A 26044-nucleotide genomic window follows, 5' to 3' on the forward strand; every position below is an offset into this window, starting at 1 on the left:
ATAATTTAAAAGATTGCTTGAGATTCCCATGGGGAATAAAGAATATTTCCAAGTCCCAGAAGGCCTGTCTGCTCACCATCCATACATTGACAAATATTTGCTGGGAGCCTTCTGGGTGCCAGTGAACAAAGCAAGAAAAACACCAAGGTCTCTCTTTGACCCCTGGGTAAGGTCACATAGTAGTAATTGGTTGCTGGAAGGGTTATCTTGCATGCTGTGATTCCTAAGCCAATCAGTCCCATGGAAGACAACCTCTGCTCTTGAAAATACACATACCCAGGCTCCATGCTAGAGAATTGATGGGTTATATGACAGTTAGTGTGGTTGCTGTGACAGATAAACCTTGATGTCTCTATAGCCTAGTACAATAGAACTGCCTCACACATGTCTACTCTGACTGTTGAGTAGAGGTGAGCCTCTAGCCAACCTCCATAGATCCAGGGGTATGCCCTGAATTCCTCAACACATGGTTTCCAGGTCAATCTTAGTATACCAGCCAGCCAGCAAACCAGGAAGAGAAAAAGTAGGTGATGCGATTCAGGAGGATTCTGTGAGTCAGGGAGCATTCACTTCTACAGATCTTTTTTGTCTCCAACTCTATATAGTTGGAGATAGTCAAATACTTGATTCATCTCTTGGTTAGAACATCAGCAGTCAGTGCAATGTTTCTTTGGTTCAGAGCAGATATTGAAGATCCCACTCATGTGCAAATATCCTGTGATAATACTATTGAAAAATTAGTTTCCACCCAGCTAAATCATAGTCTCAGAAACACAGAGTCAAGGTAGGAAAGTTGATAAGCCAATTCTGCCTCTACTCATAGAACAACACAACACAAAACCTAGAGCTCCACTTTCTCCCAAAGCCATTGGAATGGACAAGAGTTAGTAAGATCATCCATTGGCATCGCTAGGAGAATCCCCCTAAGGAATGCTGTGCTGAAGCTGGCAGTTATTTTATTTTATTGGTTTTTATTTTTTAATGAAAGCAACATCTGCTTTTCCTGGTTTACTGCTTTCATCAGACATGGAAATTGTTTAAATGAAGTGAATAAACAATAGATACGTTTTACAGTCTCACTGATGTTTACTTTGACTTACCAATCAATATTTATTTCGGAATCTTTAGATCTCAAAAAAGGTTTGGTGATAGTACTTGAGTTACTACTGCACTGGTTATTGGTATAACAAAAATAAAGTAGGTTTTGGTGTAACACAAAGTAGTTTTTTTTTGGAGGGGAGTATTTTTATCTTTCTTTCCTGTATTGAGTTGCCTGTCAGAGGCAAGTTTGTTAAATAAATGAATGGACCCCCAGTGGGGAAAAGAAGCTTGCTTGGCATCCCAAGTTTGAATTAAGTGCTATAAATTTTACTTTCTAAAATGACCAGTGTGATTCTAAAGTTTCTGTCAGTGAAATAAGACATCAGAACACATCAATGTGAATATTAGATGTGTTCATATGCACTCAATTTAGCTTTTCTATTTCATAAAGTTCCTCTTCACATGGAAATCATGTTGCAGGCAAAAAGTAAAAGATGGAGGTTAGAGATGTGTGGGCTAGGCTCAACCTTCAGTATAAGATGATTTGTGAAACTCTTTGAGATCTGTCTGCGAAGTCAGGAGTCCCACCAGACTGCAACGGGTCTTCTTCATCTGAATCCATTTTGGCACCTAGCATAGTAATAGGCACACGGTTAAACATAGAATCATAATATTCAATGAATTAAGTTATTTGAAACTATATAGACACATTTTGCCACCTCTCTCAAATAAAGATAGAAGCTTTTTCCTGTTTATTCTGTATTTCTAGCATCTGCAGAAATGGTAGGGAAATAGTAGGTAGTAGGTATTTAATAATTGTTCATTGACTCTTCCCATTGCCTTTTCTTTCATTGTTTTTTTTTTTTTTTTGTTCTTTGTTGGTCATGAGGCTCTAGGCCTGGGTGCTGTCCCTAAACTCTTTAGCTCAAGGCAAGCACTCTACCACTTGAGCCACAGTGCCACTTCTGGTTTTCTGGTGATTTATTGGAGATAAGAGTTTCACAGACTTTTCTGCTCAGGCTGGCTTTGAACCATGATCCTCAGATCTCAGCCTCCTCAGTAGCTAGGATTACAGGTGTGAACCACCGATACCCAGCTTCTTTCATTACTGAATGTCTTTGAAGTTCTAGACATATAGGATGAAAGAACAATATCCAGAAGGAACAGAGAGTTAGAAAGGCAGTTGCAAATGATGATGAGGGTTATCATGGAAAAGTGTAGAGTTTCACTGAAGCACTGAAGGTGGAAGTCATCTGCTTAGAAATTGGGACAGATTGAAAAATGTTGAGGGTTCTGGAATGGTGGTAGTTGAGCATCTTCTTGGAAGAAGGAATGGTATTTACCAAAGTGAACTAGAATTGATGGGCTGGGGACACACTGTAGACTAGGGAGAAGACATATTATTAGAGTTGTGACTTAGCACTGCACACAGTAGAGTCTAAGTTAGGATAGCTATAGGAAGGAGAGGGTCACATGGGAGAAAGGAACATGGATTGAACTGAATAATAGGAAAGGATGTTGGCAGGTTATTAGAGGTCAGATCCTGAAGACCATTAGAAAAAAAGAAAAATTGTTGTCTATGCTTTTCCAAAAAGTGGAAAGTAAATTCTTCAAGTCTGTTTCTAACATCAGAGGTGAAAATAGAAAAGGCGTATATGTATTGATTATTCTCTAGTAACAACCATTCAAAGCAGGTGACTCAGGTTGTCAACAACAACTCTTATGAAGTAGGCACAATCTTTATCATCGTTTGACAGATAAGGAAACTGAGACACAGTGATATCTTATGCAAAGCCTAAGAGCTTATAGTTCTAAATGCAATATATAAACTAATTGATCACTGCTCAACTCTTCATATTTTTTTAATGGTTGCATTATGTTTCATCCTGCTGCTGGCTTGATTGTTATGTAAGATGAGCAAGTCAAGGCCACTTGCTACCAATGACTCCTGACCAACTAGACTTCGATGAAAGACACCAGTCTGTGTTAGTACAACTTCCAACCAGACCAGTGTGCTATGAGGTTATTTAATGAAGATATTTAACTATGTGACCGACTTTACATCCCCACAATGATGCACACATCTGTCCACTCTTAGTAGGGACCAGATCTTGTAGAAGTTATGGTTAGTTTTTGGTTATTTTTTCAAATATATTACAAGCACCAGTTGATTCTTCTTCTCAAATTCTCCTCTATTTGATAACAAGGAAACCATAATGTAAAACAAATTTTCGTTAGTTTGCTACTATTAAGCTTTTGAGACTAGATGTGACTTTAAGTTTTATTCTGCTGCTGAAGTTGCATGATTGTAGGCCCATCATTGAACTGTTCTTTTTCCTTATCTAGAAAACTGATCAGCTGTAAATATTCTCTAAATATTAGCATTCTGTATTTGTGGAGTTTTTATTAGTCCGACACAATTGCTTAAAACTACTACTTAATACACCATCTTGCTTCTTTGTCTGTTTTCCTTGAAGAAATTTGCTTCCATTATAATACAAATCCCAAAGTCTCTTAACCCTGCCTTTAGAAAGACCCATGTTCTGATTTTATCACTTAAGAATTCAATGAGCAAAACTCATTACTTAACTTTGTTCTGCCTAAGTTTATTTATATAAAGTGGTATTGCTAATGATAATAAACTAATACTATAGAACATTTAGCATTAGGCTTGGTTTATAATGAAAATGCTAATGCTGATAATAACAAAAGTAGCTAATATTTATTGGATATAGACTTTGTATAAATTCATATAATCTTCAGAACAGCCCAGTGGGGTAAATGTTACTGTTATTCCACATAGCTAGGTCAAATTTCTTGTCCAAAGTCACATAACTAGAAAGAGATGAATCCAGAGGCTTGTCCACCAGGAAGTCCAGGATTAGAGCTTATACTTTTTTTTTTTATTCAGTCATGGGACTTTAACTCAGAGGACCTGGACACAATCCCTGAGCTTTTTGTGCTCAAGACTAGTGCTCTACCACTTAGAGCCACAACCACTTCTGGTTTTTAGGTGGTTAAATGGACATAAGGTCTCACAGACTTTCCTGCTCAGGCTGGCTTTGAACTGGAATTCTAGCTACTCAGGAAGCTGGGTAGCCTAGCCTCCTGAATGGCTAGAATCACAGGTGTGAGCCACCAGCACTCAGCTAAGAGCTTATACTCTGTTAAACTATTTATCAACCATAACATTACTAATCAATAACTGTGAACTGTCACCATTTGTATAGCACTTGTGACCAGAACTGCTCTATCCCCTGAGGTGTAGATACTGTTGTTGTCTCCATTGTATAACTAAAAAAGACAGAGGCCCCAGAGGTTAACTAAAAACATACAACTAGGGTTGGCAATGTAGCTTAGTAGTAGAGTACTTGCCTAGAATGTAGGAAGCGCTGGGTTCAACCCTCAGCACTGCAAAATAAAACAGAAAGAAGTTGTTAGTGTCAGAGACAGGTCATGAACTCATATAGTCTAGCTTCAGAGTCTATGTTCTTAACCATAATGCCTCAGTGTGAGCTGTGACTACTACTACAGTCAGGTCAATTGAGTCTCCATTGTTAAATTGAGAAAATGTCTTTAGTGTACTTTGCTCACTAGACCTTATGAGCTTCTACTGAAACTCTATACTTTGCCCTGTTGGTATCTTTAGGGAAAAGAAGTTCTCCTAACCCACTATTTTAGTTTGTGAAAAGGCCAAGCAACCACACAGGTACTTTTCAATAATGTCCTTGAAAAATAAAACGAGAAAATAAAGGTCGAAGTCTATGAAATTTCAAACTGATAAGGTTCAAACTTACAAATGACATATTTGCAAAATATTTTTAATAAGTTTTTATTGTGAAAATACTGTACAGAGGGGTTACAGTTACATGAGCAAGGTAATGAGTGCATTTCCTATCAAGCGTTGTTGCCTCCTCCTTTGTTTTTCCCCTACCATCTGCCTTCCCCCCACCTTCACAACTACACTCCTCACCCCCACCATCTAAATTTTTTGGGGGGGGGTTCGGTCGTGGTCCTGAACTCTGGGCCTGGGCACTGTCCCACAGCTCTTCAGCTCAAGGCTAGCACTCTACCACTTGAGCCACAATGCCACTTCCGGCTTTTTTTTTCTGCTTATGTGGTGCTGAGGAATTGAACTCAGGGCCTCATGCATGCAAGGCAAGCGCTCTACCACTGAGCCACCTTCCCAGCCCCCCTGCCGTCTAAATTGTAAAGTTTGTTTTTCAACCTAGTGTCTTGTACATCTCATTGTTACAATGGATCAACCTGTATCCCTATTTAAACATTTTGTTTTTTCCATTCCCCTCCCTAAATTATACCGACATCAAATACAGTGAAAACAGGGGTTATACCGTGGGGGAGGGACATACTAAGCAACAAAAAGTCACATGGTACCTTATAAATATGTTAGAAACAATAGCAAGAAAGAAAAAAACCACTATTTGCAAAATACTTGTAAGAGAATTTGTGCTTGCATACCTGGACGATGCTGAAATAGCAACACTTGATATAAGAATAGGGTGGTAAAGTTCTTTAAAGGTCGAGAGTATATATTTTCAGCTTTGAGGGCCATATGAATGTCATGTCTGTAAGTTCTGCTGTAATGGTGCCAAAACAATGAAGGGTAGCTCTGTTTCAATCAAACTTTATTTACAAAGACAGATTGGCAGCCTCTGGGAAGTATATATTTAAAAACAATATTAATGCCATACGTATTTCTCCCATATTCCTATTTTATAAAAGACTTGAATCTTGCCATCCCACATTTTTATTGCACAAGGCACTTGCAAATTGTGTTTAGCTTAGACTTACGTTATTTACATTGCTGTGACAATGGTGCTTATCCAATTTAACTCATTAATATGTGAAAAGTTGACTTTAAGGACAAGCTTTCAACACTATCCACTGATGATAAAGCAAGTATTATAAAGTAATATAAAATGAAAATGTATGACTATGTGCTTTGCTTTGAGCTGTGTGAAATCCTTTATTAAACAAGTGCAGAGTAAGTTATTTTAGATAGATGTTTAGGGAAAATGGAATGTATTTTAAAAGAATGAGGCATTGAAAATGGATTTTTAAAAATTACAGATATCTGCTAGAAAGCTTTGGATTTATTATTAATTGTTTTGGGAAATTTAATTATGTTAGCACTGAAATTAGTTAAGGTCAACTTTGCAACTCAAATCACCTTACTATTATGCATTATTCCTACAAATTAATCATTGTAAAATTGTTTTAGCAGTTTCATTTCTAAATCCATTTAATTGAATGCAATTTTTGCCCGTTTTTCAAGTAAATGTTAAGCTTAATGTCCATAGAGCCATGAAATATCTAATTGTACCGCTATTAGAATAGAACTATAATCAGTAAATGATTACTGACTTGTATTCTGAAGCTAGTTTTGATAAGTTTTTGGACGTTTCTGAATTAACATTTACCTTTATTATCAGTAAAGCCAATTAAGGATATTCTGATGGTTGTGAATTGGACTGAACTGTTGGACTAGGGGGTTGGATTCATTCTTCAAGATTATTGGTTAGATTAAGGACCTTAAAATGTCATAGAATTAATATTTTACAGTTCTGCAAGTTGGAATTGAGGCATAGGTCTCACTAAAGTAAAATCATAGTGCTAACAGAACTCCATTCCTTCAGGAGGCTCTTGGGGAAAACCCATTCAGTCACATTGTCCTTTCCTAGAAACATTCAGGCACGGTTTTCTTTTCCTTCTCTAGTGACTTCCTCCCTTCGCAAAACCACTCGCATACATCTCTGTCCCCAGCCATATAAACTTATTTGGTCTTAGAGTTGAGATTGCTCCTTACCCTATAACCCCTGATCATTTCTTCATCTCAAAGCTCTTAACTGAATCTGAAAAGTGTATTTTTCAGTGTACAGTGAACTGTGGCTCTAAGAGCCAGAATTCGTTATTCTGTTATCACATGATTCAAATTCAGGATGTTGGGTTCATTACCGGCTACCTGTCTTAACTGTTTTGTCTTCTCCTTTGCCAGCTTCTTGTGTTCTGACATGAATTTCTGTCTTATTCTAGTCTAAGTATTCCTTTTGCATGATGTACTTCTGACTCCCTTTTCCTGTGAAAAGAAATATTGCAGAGTAGGATACCTGGGTTCAAAACTGGCTATGTTGTGTGCGATCTTTGGTAAATCACTCACTGTCTCTATTATGTCAGTGTTCTCGTTTCTAAAATGAGGGGAAAGACTGCAAAGAAAATATAAACTGATGCAATGAAAAAAATGAATTATCCTATGTATCAGTTTTAGAACAATGCCAGGCATATTGTCAACATTCCAGAAATGTTCATTCTTATTGCTCTCATTTCAGTTAGTCATTGTCTAGTTGCTGATAGAAGTTGCCTTAATTATATCATGTCTCTGAAATTTCTAGCTTCTCTCAAATCTTAAAGAATTAATCTCTAAGCAAAGACCTCCAGCAAGGTACCTTTCCAAACCTTATGTTTCTATTTATGGTTGTGCTGGATTAACATTTTTATTTCCTTGTCTCTGGGTAACCTTAGACCCAACTTTTCAAAGCTGAGTTTAGCATCTTGCCTATTTAAAAAAAAAAAACTCCCATCTTCTTGGTTACACTACTACTCCTATACTTTGGATCTCAAGTGTCCCCCAAAAGCTTGTGAGTTAAAGACTTGTCTCCGCAGGGTGGTGCTGTTAAGTGGAAAGGCACAATGAGAAGTTTTAATTCATTGGAGGCATGCCACCAAAAGGATTGTGGGAGCACAGACCTCTTCTCTTCCTCTCTTCTGCTTCCTAGCCATAGGTGAATAGTTTCATCCTGCCATGATGTGTTGCTTTATCATAAACCTAAAGTATGAACTGAAGCCTCCAGTGCTGGGAGCCAAAACAAATCCTTTTTCCTTATAAGTTGTCTACATCAGGTATTTCGTTAAAGCTGACTAATACAACTATCTTTAGCTCCAAGGTGGTGTCAGTCTTCTTTTCTCATTTATCACTAAATACCAAAAGCTTATCTTATGCTACAGAATCTGATTTCAGTTTTTATTATCAATTAATTATAGATTTCCTTCAGACATGTCCATATATATGTGTATATATGCATGCATATATGCATGTTTATACATATATTTGTATACATACACACAATATACTTTGCTTCAACTCCTTCATCACTCTTCCTTACTTTACCTCCAACCTATGTCAAGAAGCTTCTGTGTTCCCTTTTCATACATATATATGAAGTATTTTCATTATGGCTACCCTCTTTGACTACCAGTTTAGTGGTCATAAATTGGGTATCTACTTTTTGTGAATGAACTTCACACCTTCACCATGGAGAAGCCCATTTCTCTGCCTCTGAGAAACTTCCTTCACAGTCCACTGCTGGCCACAATGCCTACAGCTTTCCCAAGAGCTGTCCTTCCAACTTTGAATCAGTGGTCAGTTAGCAAGCTAAATTCCTCAAACTAGAACTAGCCCCATTGTTTGGCTTTTATAAATAAATATTTAGAAGAAAGTAAGCACACAATTCATTTATGTATTGTCTATTGCTCCTTTGGGGGGATGGGGGGGGGCTTCAATAGCCTAGTGAAGTAGTAGCAACAGAGGCCATAAGAAGTAGTCACTGAAAGGATAAGTGAGTCCACCACTTACCTATCCGAGATTAGATTGGTATACCTCATGCACGTTATTTCTGCCATACTCTTGTCTTTACAAGCATAGTCTTCTCTTATAGACAAAAATTCTGACCTCATCATCTTTGTTTTTCTGTCCTTGGGCCAGGCAGGTTGTAGGCTCAGGTTGTTGGTAGAAATAGATGACTCTGTAAGAAAAAAATAAGTTCTTTCTATTAAATTTTGTTCACTTGTGCAAATGATCAATATTTGATACAAAGCTCTGTTCCCTCTAGGGAGTTAATGATTGCTTGCCATTGGAAGCTACTGGAGCATTTTGTGTTTCATTTTGTGTTTGATTTCTAGACATAGTTTATTGACTGCTAAGAAATGCTACAAAGTTTGAGTTTAAGGATCTTAAGGATTAATGTTCTTATGTGTACTTGGTGACATTGTTTAAAGAGTGGTGACAGTGCAAGTTGGGATTGCAGTATATACTTTTTCCATACCTGGATTTGAACACATAAAGTAGATAGCTAGTTCCTCACTTAGCTATTTTTACTGACTACCTGGGGTATGATAATATTTGTTCTTTGATGAAAAATGTCAAGTAGTTAAATTAGTTTAGGAACACAAAGATGCCTTGCTAGCTTCTTAAGGAAAAAAATGATCTTGGCTTTCCTTTAAAATACGTTTTTTAAATATAATATACATTTATATTCCAGAAAGTATTGGTTTCTTCCTCCATGCTACATTAAATGCCCTTGAGAAATGCAGACTATAGATTGTGATTCAGACCAGTAAAAGAGAAAAGTTTTCCCAAAATGAGACAAAATGAAAAAGTATTGAAGAAGAAAGGTAGCAGGTCGCAAACTTAGACTTAGCTGAGTACCTTCCAAAATGACTCTTGTCATTACTGGTTGTAGAGCATTAAGTATTTGAACAGAAATGGATGGATTCCTAAGATGCTGCTACTTTCAGGGTAGGCAGGGAAGGGAGGTAGGGTCTCTTTATGTAGCCCAGGCTGCCTTTGAACCTGTGATCCTCCTCCCACCCAGTGCTAAGATTGCAGGTCTATGACACCACTCCCAACTGATATAAATAGGGATTTTGTTTGCTTATTTGTTTTTAAAAGTTTTTTTAACATTTTATTAGTAGTTATTAGTATATGTTAGTTGTACAAAGAAGTTTCATTGTTGTATTTCCATACATGTGTACAATGTGCTTTGATCAGATATACTCCTCTATCATCCTACTTGTTCCTTTCATTCTTTTCTTTTCTTTCTTTCTCTCTCTCTCTTTCTTTCTTTCTTCTTTTTTTCTTTCTTTCTTTCGGTCAGTCATGGGCTTGAACTCTGGGCCTGGACGCTGTCCCTGAGCAACTCAGCTCAAGGTAAGCACTCTACCACTTGAGCCACAGTGCCACTTCTGGTGTTCTGGTGGTTAATTGAAGATAAGAGTCTCATGGACTTTCCTGCCCAGGCTGGCTTTGAATCATAATCCTCAGATCTCAGCCTCCTGAGTAGCTAGGATTACAGGAGTGAGCCACTGGCACCAGGCTCCTTTCATTCTTTAAATAATTCATCAGATTTCATTGTTATAGTTTCATATCCTTCTTCCTTTCCTGTCTCCTTTTGATCTCCACACCCCCTCCCCCTATTCCTCCCCCTTTGGCATCCACTACCAAATGGAAACTGTTTTTCATTCCTGTCATTCTTTATTTTAAGGACCAAGTTCTTCCTATGAGAGAGAATATGTGATATTTGTTTTTCTCAGTCTGGCTTATTTCACTAAAAATATTAACTCTAGTTCCAGCCTGTAAATAACATCATTTCCTTTTTTCCATGTCTGAATAATGCTCCCTTTTGTATTTGTACCACAAACTATTCATCCATGGATCATGGTCTGGACTGATCCCATATTTTAGCTATGGTGAATAGTGCTGCTATAAAAATGGGTGTTCCAGTGTCTCAACTGTACATTAACTTCTATTCCTTCAGATATAAATAAGCTCAGGAATAGTATACCAAGATGATAGGGTAGTTCTAGATTTAGTTTTTTTTGAGGGATCTCCATATTGCTTTCTATATTGTCTGTACTAATTACATTACTACCAAGAGTTTATAAGTTATTTTTTCCCAGTCCTTGTCAACTTTTGATAGTTTGTTTGCTTCATGGTGGCATTCTGACTGAGGTGAGATGGAAACACAATTATGTTTCTATTTGTATTTCCATCACAGCTAGGGATGTAGAGCATTTCTTCCTGTATCTATTAGTCATTGTACTTTGTTGTCTGAAAACTGTCCAATTAATTTGCCCTCTTAGGGGCTGGGAAGGTGGCTAAGTGGTAGAGTGCTTGCCTTGCATACATGAAGCCCTGGGTTTGAGTCCTCAGCACCACATAAGCAAAAAGAAAAAAGCCAGAAGCGACACTGTGGCTCAAGTGGTAGAGCGCTAGCCTTGAGCTGAAGAGCTGAGGGACAGCACCCAGCCCCAGAGTTCAGGCCCCACGACCGGACCCAAAAAAAATTTTTTTTGCCCGCTTATTCAATTATTTTACTCTTCTTTTGTTTAACTTTTATTTAACTTATGTGTTCTGGATGTTAATCCTTTATAAATAACTGGCAAAGGTATACTTCTATAAGTTTTCTTTTGACTCTAAAATTGTTTTCTTTGATATGAAAAGCTTTTGAATTTGATGCAATCCTTTTTTTTATTCTTGTTCATATTTTCTGAAAAATTGGGGTGCTATTGAGGAACCAATAACACTCTCTTAAAGCGTTTTCTCTATGTTTTCCTTTAGAAATGCCAAGGATTCTGGTTTTCCATTAAAATCTTTGATCAGTTTTCAAGTGATTTTTATACAAGGTGAGAAGGTGGCATCTGGTTTTGGTCTTCTGCATGTGGATATCCAGTTTTACCCAACACTATTTCTATTCAACAAATAGTATTCAACAAGATAGTCTATTCAGAGTATCCTTTCTCTACTGTGGATTTTTGACATCTTTGTGAAAAATCAGATGACTGTAGCTATATGAGCTTATTTCTGGGTGTTCAGTTATATTCTGTATATTCTGATAGTGTTAGAGTCTGTTTTTGTGGCAGTACCATGCTGTTTTTGTTACTATAGCTCTGCGGTATAATTTGAAGTTTGCTATTGTGATTTCTCCAACATTAACTTTTGCTCAGGGCATTCATGATCTTTTGTGCATCCAAATGACTTTTAGGATTGGTTTTTGCAGTCCTGTGAATGGAAATTGCATTGAATCTGTAGATTGTTACTGATAGTGTAGCAATTTTCACAATATTAATTCTACCAGTTCATGAATATGGAAGTTCTTTCTATCTTTTAGTGTAGTCTTTGATTTTTTTACTCCAGTGTTTAATTTTTCGTTGTAGAGATTGTACACCTTATTGATTAGGTCTATCTGTAAATATTTAATTTGGGGGATTATTAGTATTTGTGTGTATGTGTATTTTTCCTGGGGCTTGAATTCAGGGCCTGGTTGCTATCCCTGAGCTTTATTCCTCAAGTGTAGTGCTCTACTACTAGAGCCACAGCTCTGCTTCTGGCTTTTTTTTTTTTTTTTTTTTTGGTAGTTAATTGGAGATGAGAGCCTCATAGACTTCCCTGTTTGGAATGACTTTGAACTGTGATTCTCAGATCTCAGTCTCCTTCGTATCTAGGATTACAGGTGAGAGCCACCTCCATCTAGTTTAAGTTTTTAAAGGTGATTTCTTTCTCAGCCTGTTCATTGTTGATATATAGAATAGCTGCTGACTTTTTTTTTTGTCGGTCATAGGGCCTGAACTCTGGGCTTGGGCATTGTTCCTCAGTTCTTCGGCTCAAGGTTAGCACTCTACCACTTGAGCAACATTGCCACTTCTGGCTTTTTCTGCTTATGTGGTGCTGAGGAATCGAACCCAGGGCCTCATGCATGCAAGACAAGCACTCTACCACCTACCCACCTTCCCAGCCCTGCTGCTGACTTTTTAATGTTGATTTGTATTCCCTTCTTCACTGAAAATATTTATCAGCTTTTAGATTTGTTTGGTGGAATCTTTGGGTTCCTTTAAGTAAAGGATCACAGTATCTGAAACTAAGGATAATGTGATTTCTTCCTTTCTTATTGACATCCATTTTTTTCTTCTTCTTCCTTATTGATCTAAGGATTTAGCAATACATTGAATAAAAGTGGGAAGAGTAGAAAACCTTATCTTATCCCTGAGTTAAGAGGGAATAAAATTTGCCTTAGGAACTATTTCTTTCAACCTTCATGCTTACTGGTTCTTTGTCCTTTCAAATCAATGTCTAAATGTCAAAGGCATGCAAAAATCACAGATGGAATAAATGAATAGCAAAATGAATAAACATTTTTTAATCTTATATATATTTTTATCAACTTTCCAACATAATATATTTAACTACTACTCTACTAACAGATATATTCTTGTTTCCAATACAAATATCAGTGTTATTAATTAGAATTTTGTTATCAAGTACTGTTTAGTCAATGCTTATTACATGCCAGGCCATGGTTCATGCACAAATACCCTCCTTCATCCCTTAACATGAATATTTTAGGTATGAATTTAAATTTCCATTTTTCAGGAGAAGAACAGAAGCTCAAATACAGAATTCTCTCATAGCTTATTAAACACCCCCCCCCCCACACACACACACCACTCTGCCAGATAATCCTGACTAGGCACTAATATCCACTCAACATGAAACCCCATCTGCCTATTGCTTCCCTATGTCATAAATTCTGAATGAAACATCTTTGTATGTCAGTCTTAGTATGATTACTGAGATAACTTCCTAGAAGTGGAATTATCAGTTCTGCTAATATTATCCTGTTTTTTAAGTAGTAAGAGATAACCTTTGGTTTTAATATGAAATTAAATTAATTGAAAATTAATTAATGCTTATAGAATGAAACATTCTTACTTTAGTTTTGAGGTTTTATCTAATTGCCTACCATGAACAGTGTCTGAGAGCCCTGCTGTGTTATTTCCTGTCCAACAGTGAACAGCATCTGCAATAAAAATAAACTTTTCTTAATATTCTGAGCAAAATTGAGTGGGAAGTATGGCGTTCCCATGGATCCTCTACCCCAGTTCCCCCACTTGTATCTTCCCATCTCATATTGGAACATTTAGTACTCTGATGAACCTACCCCAATACAGCATCACACCACACCCACAGGTTACATTGAAGTTCACTTTGGGTGTCACATATGCTATGGATTTTGGTAAATTTACACTGACAGGATATACTGTTGTAGAAGAATTTCACTCTCCTGATAATTCCTTGTGATCCAGCCAGGTATTCCTCTCTTCTCCACTGGCAGTCACTGATCTTCTAACTCTCTTCATAGTTGTACCTTTTGCATAATGTTCTACATGACTAGAGTTGTACAATGTGTGCCTTTCCAGATTGATTGATTCTCATTTATAATCCCCTGTAAGGCTCCCACATGTCCTTTCATGGTTTGAGAGTTCATTTCCCTCTAGCACTGAAGAATATTTCACTGTCTGGATGCACCATAGTTTTATTTATCCATTTACCAATAGAAGGGCATCTTGGTTGCTTCTACATTTTGGCAATTGTGACTGAAACTTTTGTCAACATTCTGGTTTTTGTGTGGACCTAAGGTTTCAACTCATTTGAATATATGCCATAAAACAGAACTGCCAGGCCATGTGATAAGAATATGTTCAGTTTTGTAGATACTGCCAAACTGACTTCCAAAGTGGTTATATCATTTTGTTCAATAAAGTAAGGTACAATGTTTAATAAGTCAAAATTCACATTGTTAATACAGTCATGTAGTTAACACATGATTACAATGTTTTGCTGCCTTGGAAGGGGTAGGAAGTACTCAAGATAGTTTAAATATTCTTTTTAAAGAATTTACCATTATAAGGTAACATTTAAATAAACTATATCTTATCTCAGATTGCATGCATTTATTATGCTGACATTTTTAGGAAGGATAGGTGGGACCTTGGAAAAGAGTAGGAGCTAGATGAATGGTAATCAGAGAATCATGCACAGTTAGTTTTTCCTAATATCTTTAACCCCACAAACTTTACCCAAGTGAAGAACTGCAGGTGTCATTTGTTACATTATGGATGCACCTAACAGATACTATGTTAAATTAACTAATCCAGGCACAGAAAGACAAGACACCACATGATCGAATGCAGGAAGTGGAATCTTAAAAAGCTGCAATCATAGAAGCAAAAGAGACAATAGAGGCTTTGTCCTCCTTTGGTTACCTTTTAGAGCGAAATCAGTGCCTGCTTGTTGTAGGCATTAAATAAGACACGATCCTGGCCCCAAGTTCAGAGAACAGAGATGCTGTTGGTCCCAGTACAGGTGGGTAAGCTCTGATATAGATTCATAGTAGGCGCTCATAGTACAGGTGGGTAAGCTCTGATATAGATTCATACCAGGTGCTAACAGTGCAGGAAGGGATGGTTGGAGAGTAGGAGGAGGGCTAAAGGGATTTCTGAGAAAGTGGATGAATGAGCTGGTGCTATATTTTGGATTGAGAGTTGTACATTTTAAGCAAGGAAGATGCTTTACTTATGATCAAGCTATACTCACTAGAACTGTTCATTTCTATCTTATAAAGATGGGTATTGGGTTTGCGTTCATCATGTTTCTGCTATGTCCCAATAACCCCAATATCAGCCAATGACTCCCAGAAATCTTTGTCCCTTTGTTTTTGTCCAGGCATCTATAGAGGAACAGGTGTTTCACAGATCTCAGCTGCATTACATGGGGCTTGGTTCAAGTTGTAGGTTGTGGTTACTGGAGGCCACATGCTTTCTGTAGTGATGAAAGAAGATGAAACAAAGCCAAAACCACAGAAGCAAATTTCATATCTCTGCTTTCATTATGTCTACAAATATCCCCTGGCTAAAGCAGTCACAATGACCAAGTCCGACACCACAGAGCAGGGAGTGTACTTTCTCTCTAGTCTGGGAGGTACTGCGAAATCACTCTGTGGCAGAGAAGTTGTGGTTTTCTGAAGTGAAGACTTTAATTCATCACCAACAGCAAGAGGGAAAGAAGTTTTAAAAAAAAAAGACTATAAGGTATCTAGAGAGAAAATACTAGTAATTTATTTATACCACTTCATCTGAATTCAAGTAATGCTGGTTCAACATTTATTCAGACTCTCACACTTTCTAATTTTATAAGTTATTCATATAATCCAAAAGTTAATCCAAGTACTTTATATCTAAATCTTTGGCATCTCAGTCTCTTCTGGTCAGAGTGCTTGAATGCCAAGCTACTTCAGTTTTAGACATACAATAGTCATAAAATTAGAGATGACAATATCTTGGCAGGAAGTTCTTCCCAATTTTGATGCGTCAGTGCTGCCAGGTTTGTGTAATATGCTGTTGCCAATATGGAAACAATATAGGAAGAAAAACAGAAGGACGCATGCCTGATGACCTGTGTTGGAGGTTGGTAGAGATGCTGTAGCAAGTCCGCTCATTAGGCCTATGGAGACAAAGCAGCAATCTATCATTTGCTCTCTAGAGGGCTGAATATGGGTTACATCTCACATGCTCCCTGGAAAACACTTACTCTCAGTTACTCACCAGTTGTACTGATGCTCACAGCTTCTCAGAATCTGCTCACCTGAACTTACTTCAGGTGAGCACAGGGGGCACAAGTTCTGTCCCCTCTCATGGCACCATGAGTAAGCTAAGGTCATACAGGGCATTCCCCCTTCTATGGGTAACTCTGTTTTTTAGCTTTATTTTCTTTCTCCTTAAGACCTGGGAGGGTCTCAGTCTAATCTGTTTTACAGGGCATTTGTATAGAATTCTTGGCACTTTAAAAGAAAGGACATTAAGAGAGCCCTCTCTCAAAAGTTAAGGAAAGTAAATCTGGAATGGAGAGTCCCCAAGGGCATTTTTACCTTCGTTCTGGTCAGTGTTGCAGTGTAGCACTGCATGTGTTCTCTACTTTATTGTTAAAGAATAAGCTAGAAACAAATATTTTCTTCTGGAGATTTATTGTGTCTTTTAGTTCTTTTATTTCTATCGTTTTCTGTTTTTTAATTTATAGTTGTACCAAGGAGGTGCCATTTTAAAAAGAAGTTTATGAATGCAGTGCATCTTGATCTGTGTCACCCCTTCAACTTTCTCACCCCTTTTTAACCCACCCCTTCCTTTTCTTAATTTTGTGGTATATGCAAGGAATTCTTGACTGCATTCAATCCTTTCCCATCTAAATTGCTCTGCCCATCTCCCCTTTCCCTCTTCCTTGCATATACCCATTTCAGGGTGTTGCTTTTGTTGGGTTTTGATCTAGTGTGTCTAAAAAAATTATAGTATTTGAGCTCTCCATAGAGTCTGTGATGCTTCAGTCAATTCATTTGCAACCATTTGTGTATTGCCCAATGTGTTTACTTATGGATCTATAAGTATATTCTACCTACTACAGATGAGGGAAACCATGAAACCTTTGTTTCTCTGGGTCTGATTTATTTCGCGTAATATAATGTTTTCCAAGTCTTTCCATTCTCTTACAAATGGATGAGTGAATCCTTCGAGTGGATGAGTAAAATTCCATTGTGTAAATATACCACATTTTCTTGTTACATTCATCCATTGAGGGGCATCTGGGCTGATGATTATTATATTTTTTAAATCAGGAATAAATGCATCATTTGTTTTGCTCATGCTGGTGATATTCAACGTAGCATTTTCCTTTGGTTTGAAAAGTAATTTACCTGAGATACATAGACACTGTTGCTGCAAGTTGTAAAACACTGACAGAGCTACAGATGTTCCCCTGGCACACAGCTCTTTGGAATCACAGGAATGACATTTAGATGAAAGCCAATCACTGCCGCACAGGCGTACTGCTGCTGTGTAAAGCATCCAGGAATAATGCCCCTTGGAAATGGGCCAGAGAGAAAAGGCACCTAAGAATTCAGTTTTATGGAGAATGAAGTCTTACATTAAGAAAGAGCTTTTGAGAAACAAGCATAGATATGACAACCTTAAAGGAAATCTGAGCTCTTAAAAATATTAAATACTTACTATGTTGTTTATTATAATGTTTTGGTGAGTTGAATTTCTCAGAAAACTCACTTAAAAATAAGAGTGAATGCTGGCTTGACACCAGTGGTTCATGCCTTTAAATCTAGCTACTCAGGAGTCTGAGATCTGAAGATTGTAGTTCGAAGCCAGCTGGGACAGAAAGGGCTGGGGGACTTATCTCCAATTAACCATCAGAAAAACAAAAGTGGTGCTGTGACTCAAAGTAGTAGAGCTTTGAGCACAAAAGCTCAAAGACAGCTCCCAGGCCCTGAATTCTAGCCCCATGACTGACAAAAGACAAGCCCCAGTGGCTCACCCCTATAATCCTCACTACTCAGAAGGCTGAGCTCTAAGGATCACAGTTGGAAGCCAGCCATGAGACTCTTACTTCCAGTTAACCAGCAAAGCTGGAAGTGGAGGTGTGGCTCAAGTAGTAGAGTGCCAAACGTAATTGGAATTGAAAACAGCTAAGGAAGAATGAAGAGGTCCTGAGTTCAAGTTGTAGTACTGACAGAGAAGAGGAGTGGGGGAAGGTGTGAGCTTGGAGTTTAGGAGGCAAAGGGAGGAGTCAGAGGTAATTACTCAGCCAATGTTTAGAGAAAAGGAATGCCTGAGATGTAGACAAGAGAAGGTCAAAGTCAAACTTAGTGAAATGCCCCCACTGTTTAGGCTGATCACAAAAAAAAAAAAAAAAATACACCCTTGTCCCAGTCCTTAGAATTTCTGACCATTACTTCATTTGGATAAAATATTTGCATATGGGATTAAGATAAGGACTTTTTCAGATGAGGAAATTATCCTGAGTTATCTAGATGGTCCCTCAATATTAAAAATACCCTTGCAGGAAAGAAATTGAGAAGGTAATCTGATTACAGAGAAATATACAGTGTTGACATGGCTACAAGGCAAGGAATCCAACAGATGCTGGGACCAAGAAGAAAGGAGGCCAGAAGTCTCTCCCCCCTACAGCTTCTAGAACAATGGTCCAACCAACACCTTGATATCAGATGTCTGACCTTTAGAACCCATCAGGGTTGTGATGCTTTTTTTCTAGCAGGAAATGAACTCCCCCTACCCCCCCATGCACATTTGAGGACCAGGAAAGGAAGGATAATTTAGAAGTGAAAGGTAATGAAAATATTAAGTATCATAGAAACCAAAATAAGAGCTTTATAACAATGAGCAGAGACAATGGCATTAAATGCTAAGAGCCTTGAAGAATGAAGATGAAAATCTAGTTGATGACTTGATTATGATAGAAGGTAATGATGGCAACTGACTTGTCCTAAGTTCCTTCTGTGTGCTGGGAACTGCTATGGTACTTTACAGGTATTAATTTAATCTCCTGTGTGGTTTGGACTGTTTTATCCACATTTTATTGGTGAAAAATCAAATCTTTTATACTAGGTAACATAGGCAGTAAATGATGTAGATAAGCTTTGAGCCCAGAAACTGATTTTAGCAGCCATATTTTAACTGCTATGTGTACCTTCCTCTTTTCTATAAAGTTGTGACCTTGTGTTCTTTTTTTTGTTTTTGGTCAGTCATGGGGCTTGAACTCTGGGCTTGGGCGCTATATCCCTCAGCTCTTCAGCTCAAGGTGAGCACTCTACCACTTGAGCCACAGCGCCACTTCTGGTCTTCTAGTGATTTGTTGGAGATAAGAGTCTCACAAGCTTTCCTTGCCCAGGCTGGCTTTGAACTGTGACCCTCAGATCTCAGCCTCCTGAGTATTTAGGATTACAGGCATGAGCCACCTGCAACCAGCTCTGACCTTGTGTTCTTTATTAGGTAGATGATAGCATTCAGGAAGGAAAAGTATTTTGTAAAGATAGTTTGAAGTGGGAAAGAAAGGACAGAAGAAAGTTTACAGCATTTTGGCCCCATTGTCTTAGCTGAGTTAGAGAGGAAGTTGTCTCGGAACTGAGAGAGAGATTCAACTTTCAAGCCTCAGGAATCTAGGAAAGATGGTAAAGTAATAGTGAAACAGGAAATACTAAACTAGAAATTTGTTGCTCAAGTAAATATGTTCACTGTCATTTTCTTTTCTGTTTACTCCTCCTCTTCCTCCTCCTCCTTTTTCCCTTCCTTTTCTCCCTCCTCTATTATTTTTTTTAGTTCTGAGGATTAAACTCAAAGCATTACACTTTCTAGGCAAGCTCGTCACCACTTGAGCTGCAACCCCAATTCTTTTGCTTTTTTTTAGTCCGTTTGTCAGATTAAGGTCTAACATTTTTGCCTGGGTTGGTCTTGAATAGCAGTCTTCCTGGGATTATAGGTGTATGCCACCACACTTGGTCTTCAATGTATTTTCTCAGCAATACTCACAAGACAATATGTTGGAAATGATCTGTACAACTTGGTGGCGGGGGGGGGGGGGTGGGGAGTGGGAGAAAAATGAGGGAGGGGGTAACAAGTTCAACAAGAAATGTACTTATTATCTTATGTAACTGTAACCCCTCTGTGTATCACCTTGACAATTAAAAATAAATGTCATTTAAATTTTTTTGTTATTAAGTAGTTGTACAAAGAGCTTACAATACCGTGGGTCAGATTGAGTACAATATGCATGTTGATCAATGCCACCCCTTCATTCGTTATCCCCAATTATTCTTACCCTCAAGTTATTGAGTTCAATTTCTGCCTAGTATATATTGAATATAATATATTTTCTTGATTTGACCGTTGGGTTACCTGTGTTATAGATGAGTCTGCACGGTGCAGAGGGCAAAGAGTGAAGAGGGACAAGGGATGGAAGCACTACATCTGCTATACAGAAAGTGTTTAGTTCAGAGTTGAGGAAGGAGTCACAAGAGTACAAAATAGGACCTTTGCCAGTAGAGACTCTTGAACTCCTGGGAGAAGTGGGCCATCTGTGTACCAGGAGGTGAACAAGAGTTCAAGGGTTTTGCATGGAAAGGACTCATTGAAAGATTAAAGACCCAGAGTGTTGGCTGGAGTGGCTACAAAACCTGGAAAGACTTCAAGGGAACAGGACAGGGCCAACTGGTTCTTGCCAGTGAAGGTCCTTGATGGGTGACTTAAGCATGGAAAATAGGAGGAGTGAGGTAGATAGGATTCTAGAAGAGCTTCAGTACTCAAGTGTCAGCATTCTGTACCTTTCAGTATTAATCTGGGTGTATCTCTTGAGTTTGCAGGGCTATTATAAACTTAAAACAATCTCTACATTAATTTGTCATGCTGTCTGACATAATTGGAAACAACTACAGTTTCTAAAATTACCCATTCTTTTTTTTTTTTTTTTTTTTCTGGTCATGGGGCTTGAACTCTGGTCCTGAGCGCTGTCCCTCAGCTCTTCAGCTCAAGGCTAGTGCTCTACCACTGGAGCCACAGCACCACTTTTGGAGTCCTAAGTACCACAGCTTTTGAGAATGGGATGCCAGATATATTCATGTTTTCCTAGGATTTCTGGAAAGAATTTTAATGAGAATATTTAGCATTTCATTGAATCCACATTCATGAAAGTCTTGTTATGATAACTAAGGATATCCGTTTTGAACTAAGCAATGGTCAATTATTATTGTGAAAAGAAATCACAGGTCTAGTATCCACAGGGTATGTGGAGCGTTTGAAACATAGCTGTCTGAATGTTTAGGCCAGAATGTATTTTGTACTGTAGCCATTCTGAATTGACTCCTCCCATCTAATGGTGTTATTTCTCACTGCAGGTTTAAGTTTATCTATTCATGGGGCTGAAAAGCGCTTGCAAATCCATCAACGGCGGAGTGTGGCAAGCCGTCCAGGGTCACGTCGTCGCCTGCCTGTGGTCAGGCATTCCTCACTCCCACCAGGCAGAAGGTCACTAAACATGGAGGCAAGCTCTTCTGGAATCAACAATGGCAAAACCAAAGTTTTCCACGCAGGTAATCTATGGGGGAGCTCAACAGGCGTGCAATTCAGCACCAACCTGACCTAGCCTGTATTATTATTATTATTTTTAAATCACAATTAAACTTACTTTGTTTTAAAAGTCTTATTTCTCCTCCTCTCTTCACTACCATCACTAGCAAATGTCACCAAAACTAAGAGGAAAGAGACAGATAGCTCAGAGAAGAATGAGATTAAGGTTATATTCCACTCACTGTGGTAGGATCTAAATGAGAATCAGTGATAAATATTTGCTTAATAAAAACTGATTGTATGGCGAAATAAAACAGAGATTTAGCCATTTTTATGATGATTTACTCAAGCTATCCCAGAGAAAAAATTCAAGCTAAAAATACCCACTTTGAAGCCTGAGTTACTGGTTAGTTTGTTCCTGTCCCCTCTCCTGAGGTCAGAGATGAAGACGAGACATAAAATTCAGTTTCAAGGCTTCTGGGAAACATTGGTGATCTCTTGAAAAAACAGAAATGATTCTACCTTAAGTCTAGTTATTCTACCTAAAAGGTTTATGTACTCATTTGGGAGGAGAAGCTCCATGCATTTACTCAACAAGCATTTACTGAGTTTTTGCTATGTCTTAGGCATTGTTTTGAGGGCTGAGGAAATATCAGTGGACAAGGCAATGTTCCTACAAGGTGATGTTGGGTACTTTTAGACAGCAAAGGACTTCAGAAGCCATTTAGAATAACTCCCACCCACTCCTGATTCTTCCTCATTATGTCCCAGCAAGTGATCATACAGCCGCTCATAAAAAACCAAGCTTCCACCTCTTGCCATGTGACACTGTCTTTTCTTTCTAAGCTAGGAGCCTTGCTCCCTATCCTCTCCAAGAAATCCCCAGGCCACTGGGCACGAACTACCAGAGGGTTTTTTATCCTTGATCTTCTAATGTATCATATTTGAATCCCATCCTTCCCCTTTACCTCCAATTTTCAGAAGTTAGGTTTACTACTGTCACTATCCAAGTCTTCGCTGTGTGCCTTGGCATTTCTCTTTTCTCAAACCTTACTCAGGAGAATGTGTCATCTGTTTTTTTTCTTTTCCCTTGAACCACTGGCTATTTCTGCTGAGTATCTGCCAGATTCCAGCTTCTCCCATTCCACTAGCTTGACTGTATCCTTTTTTCACTTCTGCCACTGATTCCGTCTCCCTTCCTGGTCAAACTTCATATTTTCTTCTTTTGCACTTCCCAGCCACTGTTTAATCAACACAATCCAGTTTGTAACTCCTCCTCTCCATTGTGGCTCTTCTTGAGGCCCTTCTGAGGGCCATTATCTCCAAGTGTTAGATGCTTGCCTGTGTTCTTCTGATGCACTTGACCAGGGTAGATCACACGTTGTGTCCCAAACACTGTTCCCTGGTTTCCATGACCGCTCTGTGTTTTCCTCTTCTCTCACATGTAGCTCTCCTGCTTCTCAATCTCTAGCATCTCTCCCTTCTTCTTGCCTCCTGTTCTAGTGCATCCTTTATTTATTTATTTTTTGGGTCCGGTCGTGGGGCCTGAACTCTGGGCCTGGGCGCTGTCCCTCAGCTCTTCAGCTCAAGGCTAGCACTCTACCACTTGAGCCACAGTACCACCTCCGGCTTTTTTCTTTTTGCTTATGTGATGCTGAGGAATCGAACCCAGGGCCTCATGCATGCAAGGCAAGCGCTCTACCACTGAGCCACCTTCCCAGCTCTTGTGCATCCTTTATAATGCCACCAGTCCTGCTGATGGTAAGACCAAGTCTAATCCTTTTAATATTAAAAAAAAAATGCCTGGGTGACACTGAACAAAACACATTGTACTAAATCACTGATATGTTGACTTTAAACCCCTCTTGTACAACTATTTGGAGATAATACAAAAATAAAAATATTTATAAGCCAGACACCTGTGACTGATATGTGTAATCCTAGCTACTCAGGAGGCTGAGATCTGAGGATTGTGGTTCAAAGCCAGTGGGGCAGTCTGTGAGATGCTTATTTCCTATTAACCACCAAAAAGCCTGAAGTGGAGCTGTGGTAAAGCATTAGCCTTGAACAGCAACAACAAAAGCCTCAGAGACAATGCCTAGGCCCAGAGGTCAAGCCTCGGGACTGGCACAAATATACATATATACATATATACGTATGTGTGTGTGTGTGTGCGTGTGTGTGTATGTGTGTGTGTGTGTGTGTGTGTGCGTGTGTGTGTGTGTGTGTAATGCCTTTGTGATCTGTTCCCTATTGCTTCTATCCTTCATTTTTACCAGTTAGGGTTGACCAGAAAAACAAGAATGGCAGAAAATATATACTAGAAATTGATGATAAGGAGTTGATTTTCATCATTGTGAAAAGTGTCTAGAAAAGCCCACAATTTATAGAGCAGGCTACCTGGAAGAGCAGGCTGTAACTCTTACCTTTAGCCAAAGCTGCTGTTTGTGGGAGGAATGTATTTCTTCTTCAAAGAAGCTTCAGCAATGCTTTTAAGTTTTATCAACAGATTAGATCAGTCCTACCTAGGTTATCTGCAAAAAATCCCCTTCCTTAAAGTTACCCGGCTATATGAACCACTGTAAAAACACTTTCAAAGCAAATAGATTGGTGTTGGTTGAATAACTCATCCATAGCTGAGAACTAACTAACATAGCTTAGTTGTCACATCAGACAGGCCAGCACATCTGGACATACCGATGGCCTTTCACATCCCCAACCTGTGCACATGTTCTTCTTTCTAGAATACCCTGTTTTTGCTCCAATATTTTTTGTATTTTGAAATTATCTGCCTACTGTCCTCTGAAAGGCCAGGGATTTTTGGATTATTCACCTCTACACTTCTAGTGGGTGTTCATAGGATAGGACCAAACTGGAAACTGGACCCTTGTTAGCTGTCTTTTAGACTATTATGGTAAGTTTTTTTGTACCAGTTCTGGGGCCTGAACTCGGGGCCTGAGTGCTGTTCCTCAGCTTTGTTGCTCAAGCCTAGGACTCTGTCACTTGGACCACAGCTCCATTTTTGGCTTTTTTGGTGTTTAATTGGAGCCTTTCCTGCCTGGGCTCTCTCTGAATCCTTAGAGCTCATCCTTAGAGCTCATCCTTAGAGCTCATCTTCCTGACTAGCTAGGATTATAGACATGAGCCACTGCTTCCCAGCTATGGTCACTTTTTAATTGCTCTACCTACCTTTCAAGAAGTTCTTGAGATATATCTCTTAACAAAGTATACAAAAAGTTCTGCCATCAGGGAATTCAACTATTAGCTTAGATAATAAATCAGCAAAATATATAAATTATATAATATATACCTACATTATAGTTACAATCATATGCAACTGTACATAACTATAAACATACAGTGCTTAGGATGGGCTAAAATATTATGGATTTACCAAAAAAAAGAGGAATCAGGGAGTAAGCATGTGTTACAATTTGAAACAGAGTGATCAGGAAAGACTGCATCACAGGAGAGATCTATGAGCAAAGACTAGAAATTGCTGAGAGAATACTGTGGATGTTTGAACTGCATTCCAGCAGATGGATAGCCAGTGGATAAGCCCTATGGTAGAAGTGAATCATTCTGTTAGAAGAATAGTGAATCATTCTGTTAGAAGAATAGCACAGAGGTCCATGGACCTGGAATGGAGTAAGGGGAAAAATCAGTTCAATGAAGTCAGTGGAGACCAGATGGTTCAGGGACTCATAGGCCATTAATAGGCCTTTGAACCTTATATGAAATGGGGGATTTTATGAAGTTCATCCCATGATCTGACATAATTAACAGAATCACATTTTTTGTTTGCGAGTAGAAGATAGGGGACAAGGATACAGGGAAGAAAGTTGTACCAGAAAAAAATAAACTAGTGGAAAATTGGAGGTAACTGACTAAGTGATGGTGAGAATTTGGATTCTGGATACATTTTGAAGTCAGGTGCACAGAATCCTCCAATGGATTTGATGTTGAATAAATGAGAAAGAAGAGCTAAGGATGCCTCCAAGGTTTTTGGTTGAAGTCAAGGGCTGAATATAAACCAAAGAGAATCCTACAGAGGGAGCAGATCTGTTGATTTGAGGGCAGAGGTGGGGCTGAGATCAGAAGTTTGATTGTGGATATAATATTGAGCACAGGTGAAATCATACCAGTTGTAGGATAAGCCTGTCTGGAGTTTAGAATATTGGTTTGGAAGATTTAAAATCAACATTTATTGACATATGCATTATCCCTAAAGCTCTTAGATGAAAAGAAGTGACTGAAGGAAGAAATATAATTGACATGTCATATTATGGGGGTTCACATTCTTGGATTTAGCTAGTCATAGATCAAAAATATTGAGAGAAAAATTTCATTTATGCCAAATGTGTGGAGACATTTTTCTTGTAATTATTCCCTAAACACTATAGTGTAATGACTATTTACGTGGCATTTACAGTGTAAGTACTGTAAGTAGCCTGAA

General features: G+C 38.5%; 1 protein-coding gene across 1 annotated transcript in view; it reads left to right on the top strand.

Moving 5' to 3' along the window:
* The window catches only part of Ano4 (anoctamin 4), a 337519-nt gene that overhangs the window by 133484 nt on the left and 177991 nt on the right, over window positions 1-26044 (top strand). Inside the window, exon 3 of the mRNA XM_042693158.1 lies at window positions 21417-21611. Within this exon, the coding sequence (XP_042549092.1) occupies window positions 21557-21611 (55 nt within the window). The 5' untranslated portion in view covers window positions 21417-21556. The remainder of the gene's footprint in view (window positions 1-21416; window positions 21612-26044) is intronic.

The sequence above is a fragment of the Dipodomys spectabilis genome, unplaced genomic scaffold (assembly GCF_019054845.1).
Source record: "Dipodomys spectabilis isolate Male_0828 unplaced genomic scaffold, ASM1905484v1 ptg000163l, whole genome shotgun sequence".
NCBI classification, from domain to species: Eukaryota; Metazoa; Chordata; class Mammalia; order Rodentia; family Heteromyidae; genus Dipodomys; species Dipodomys spectabilis.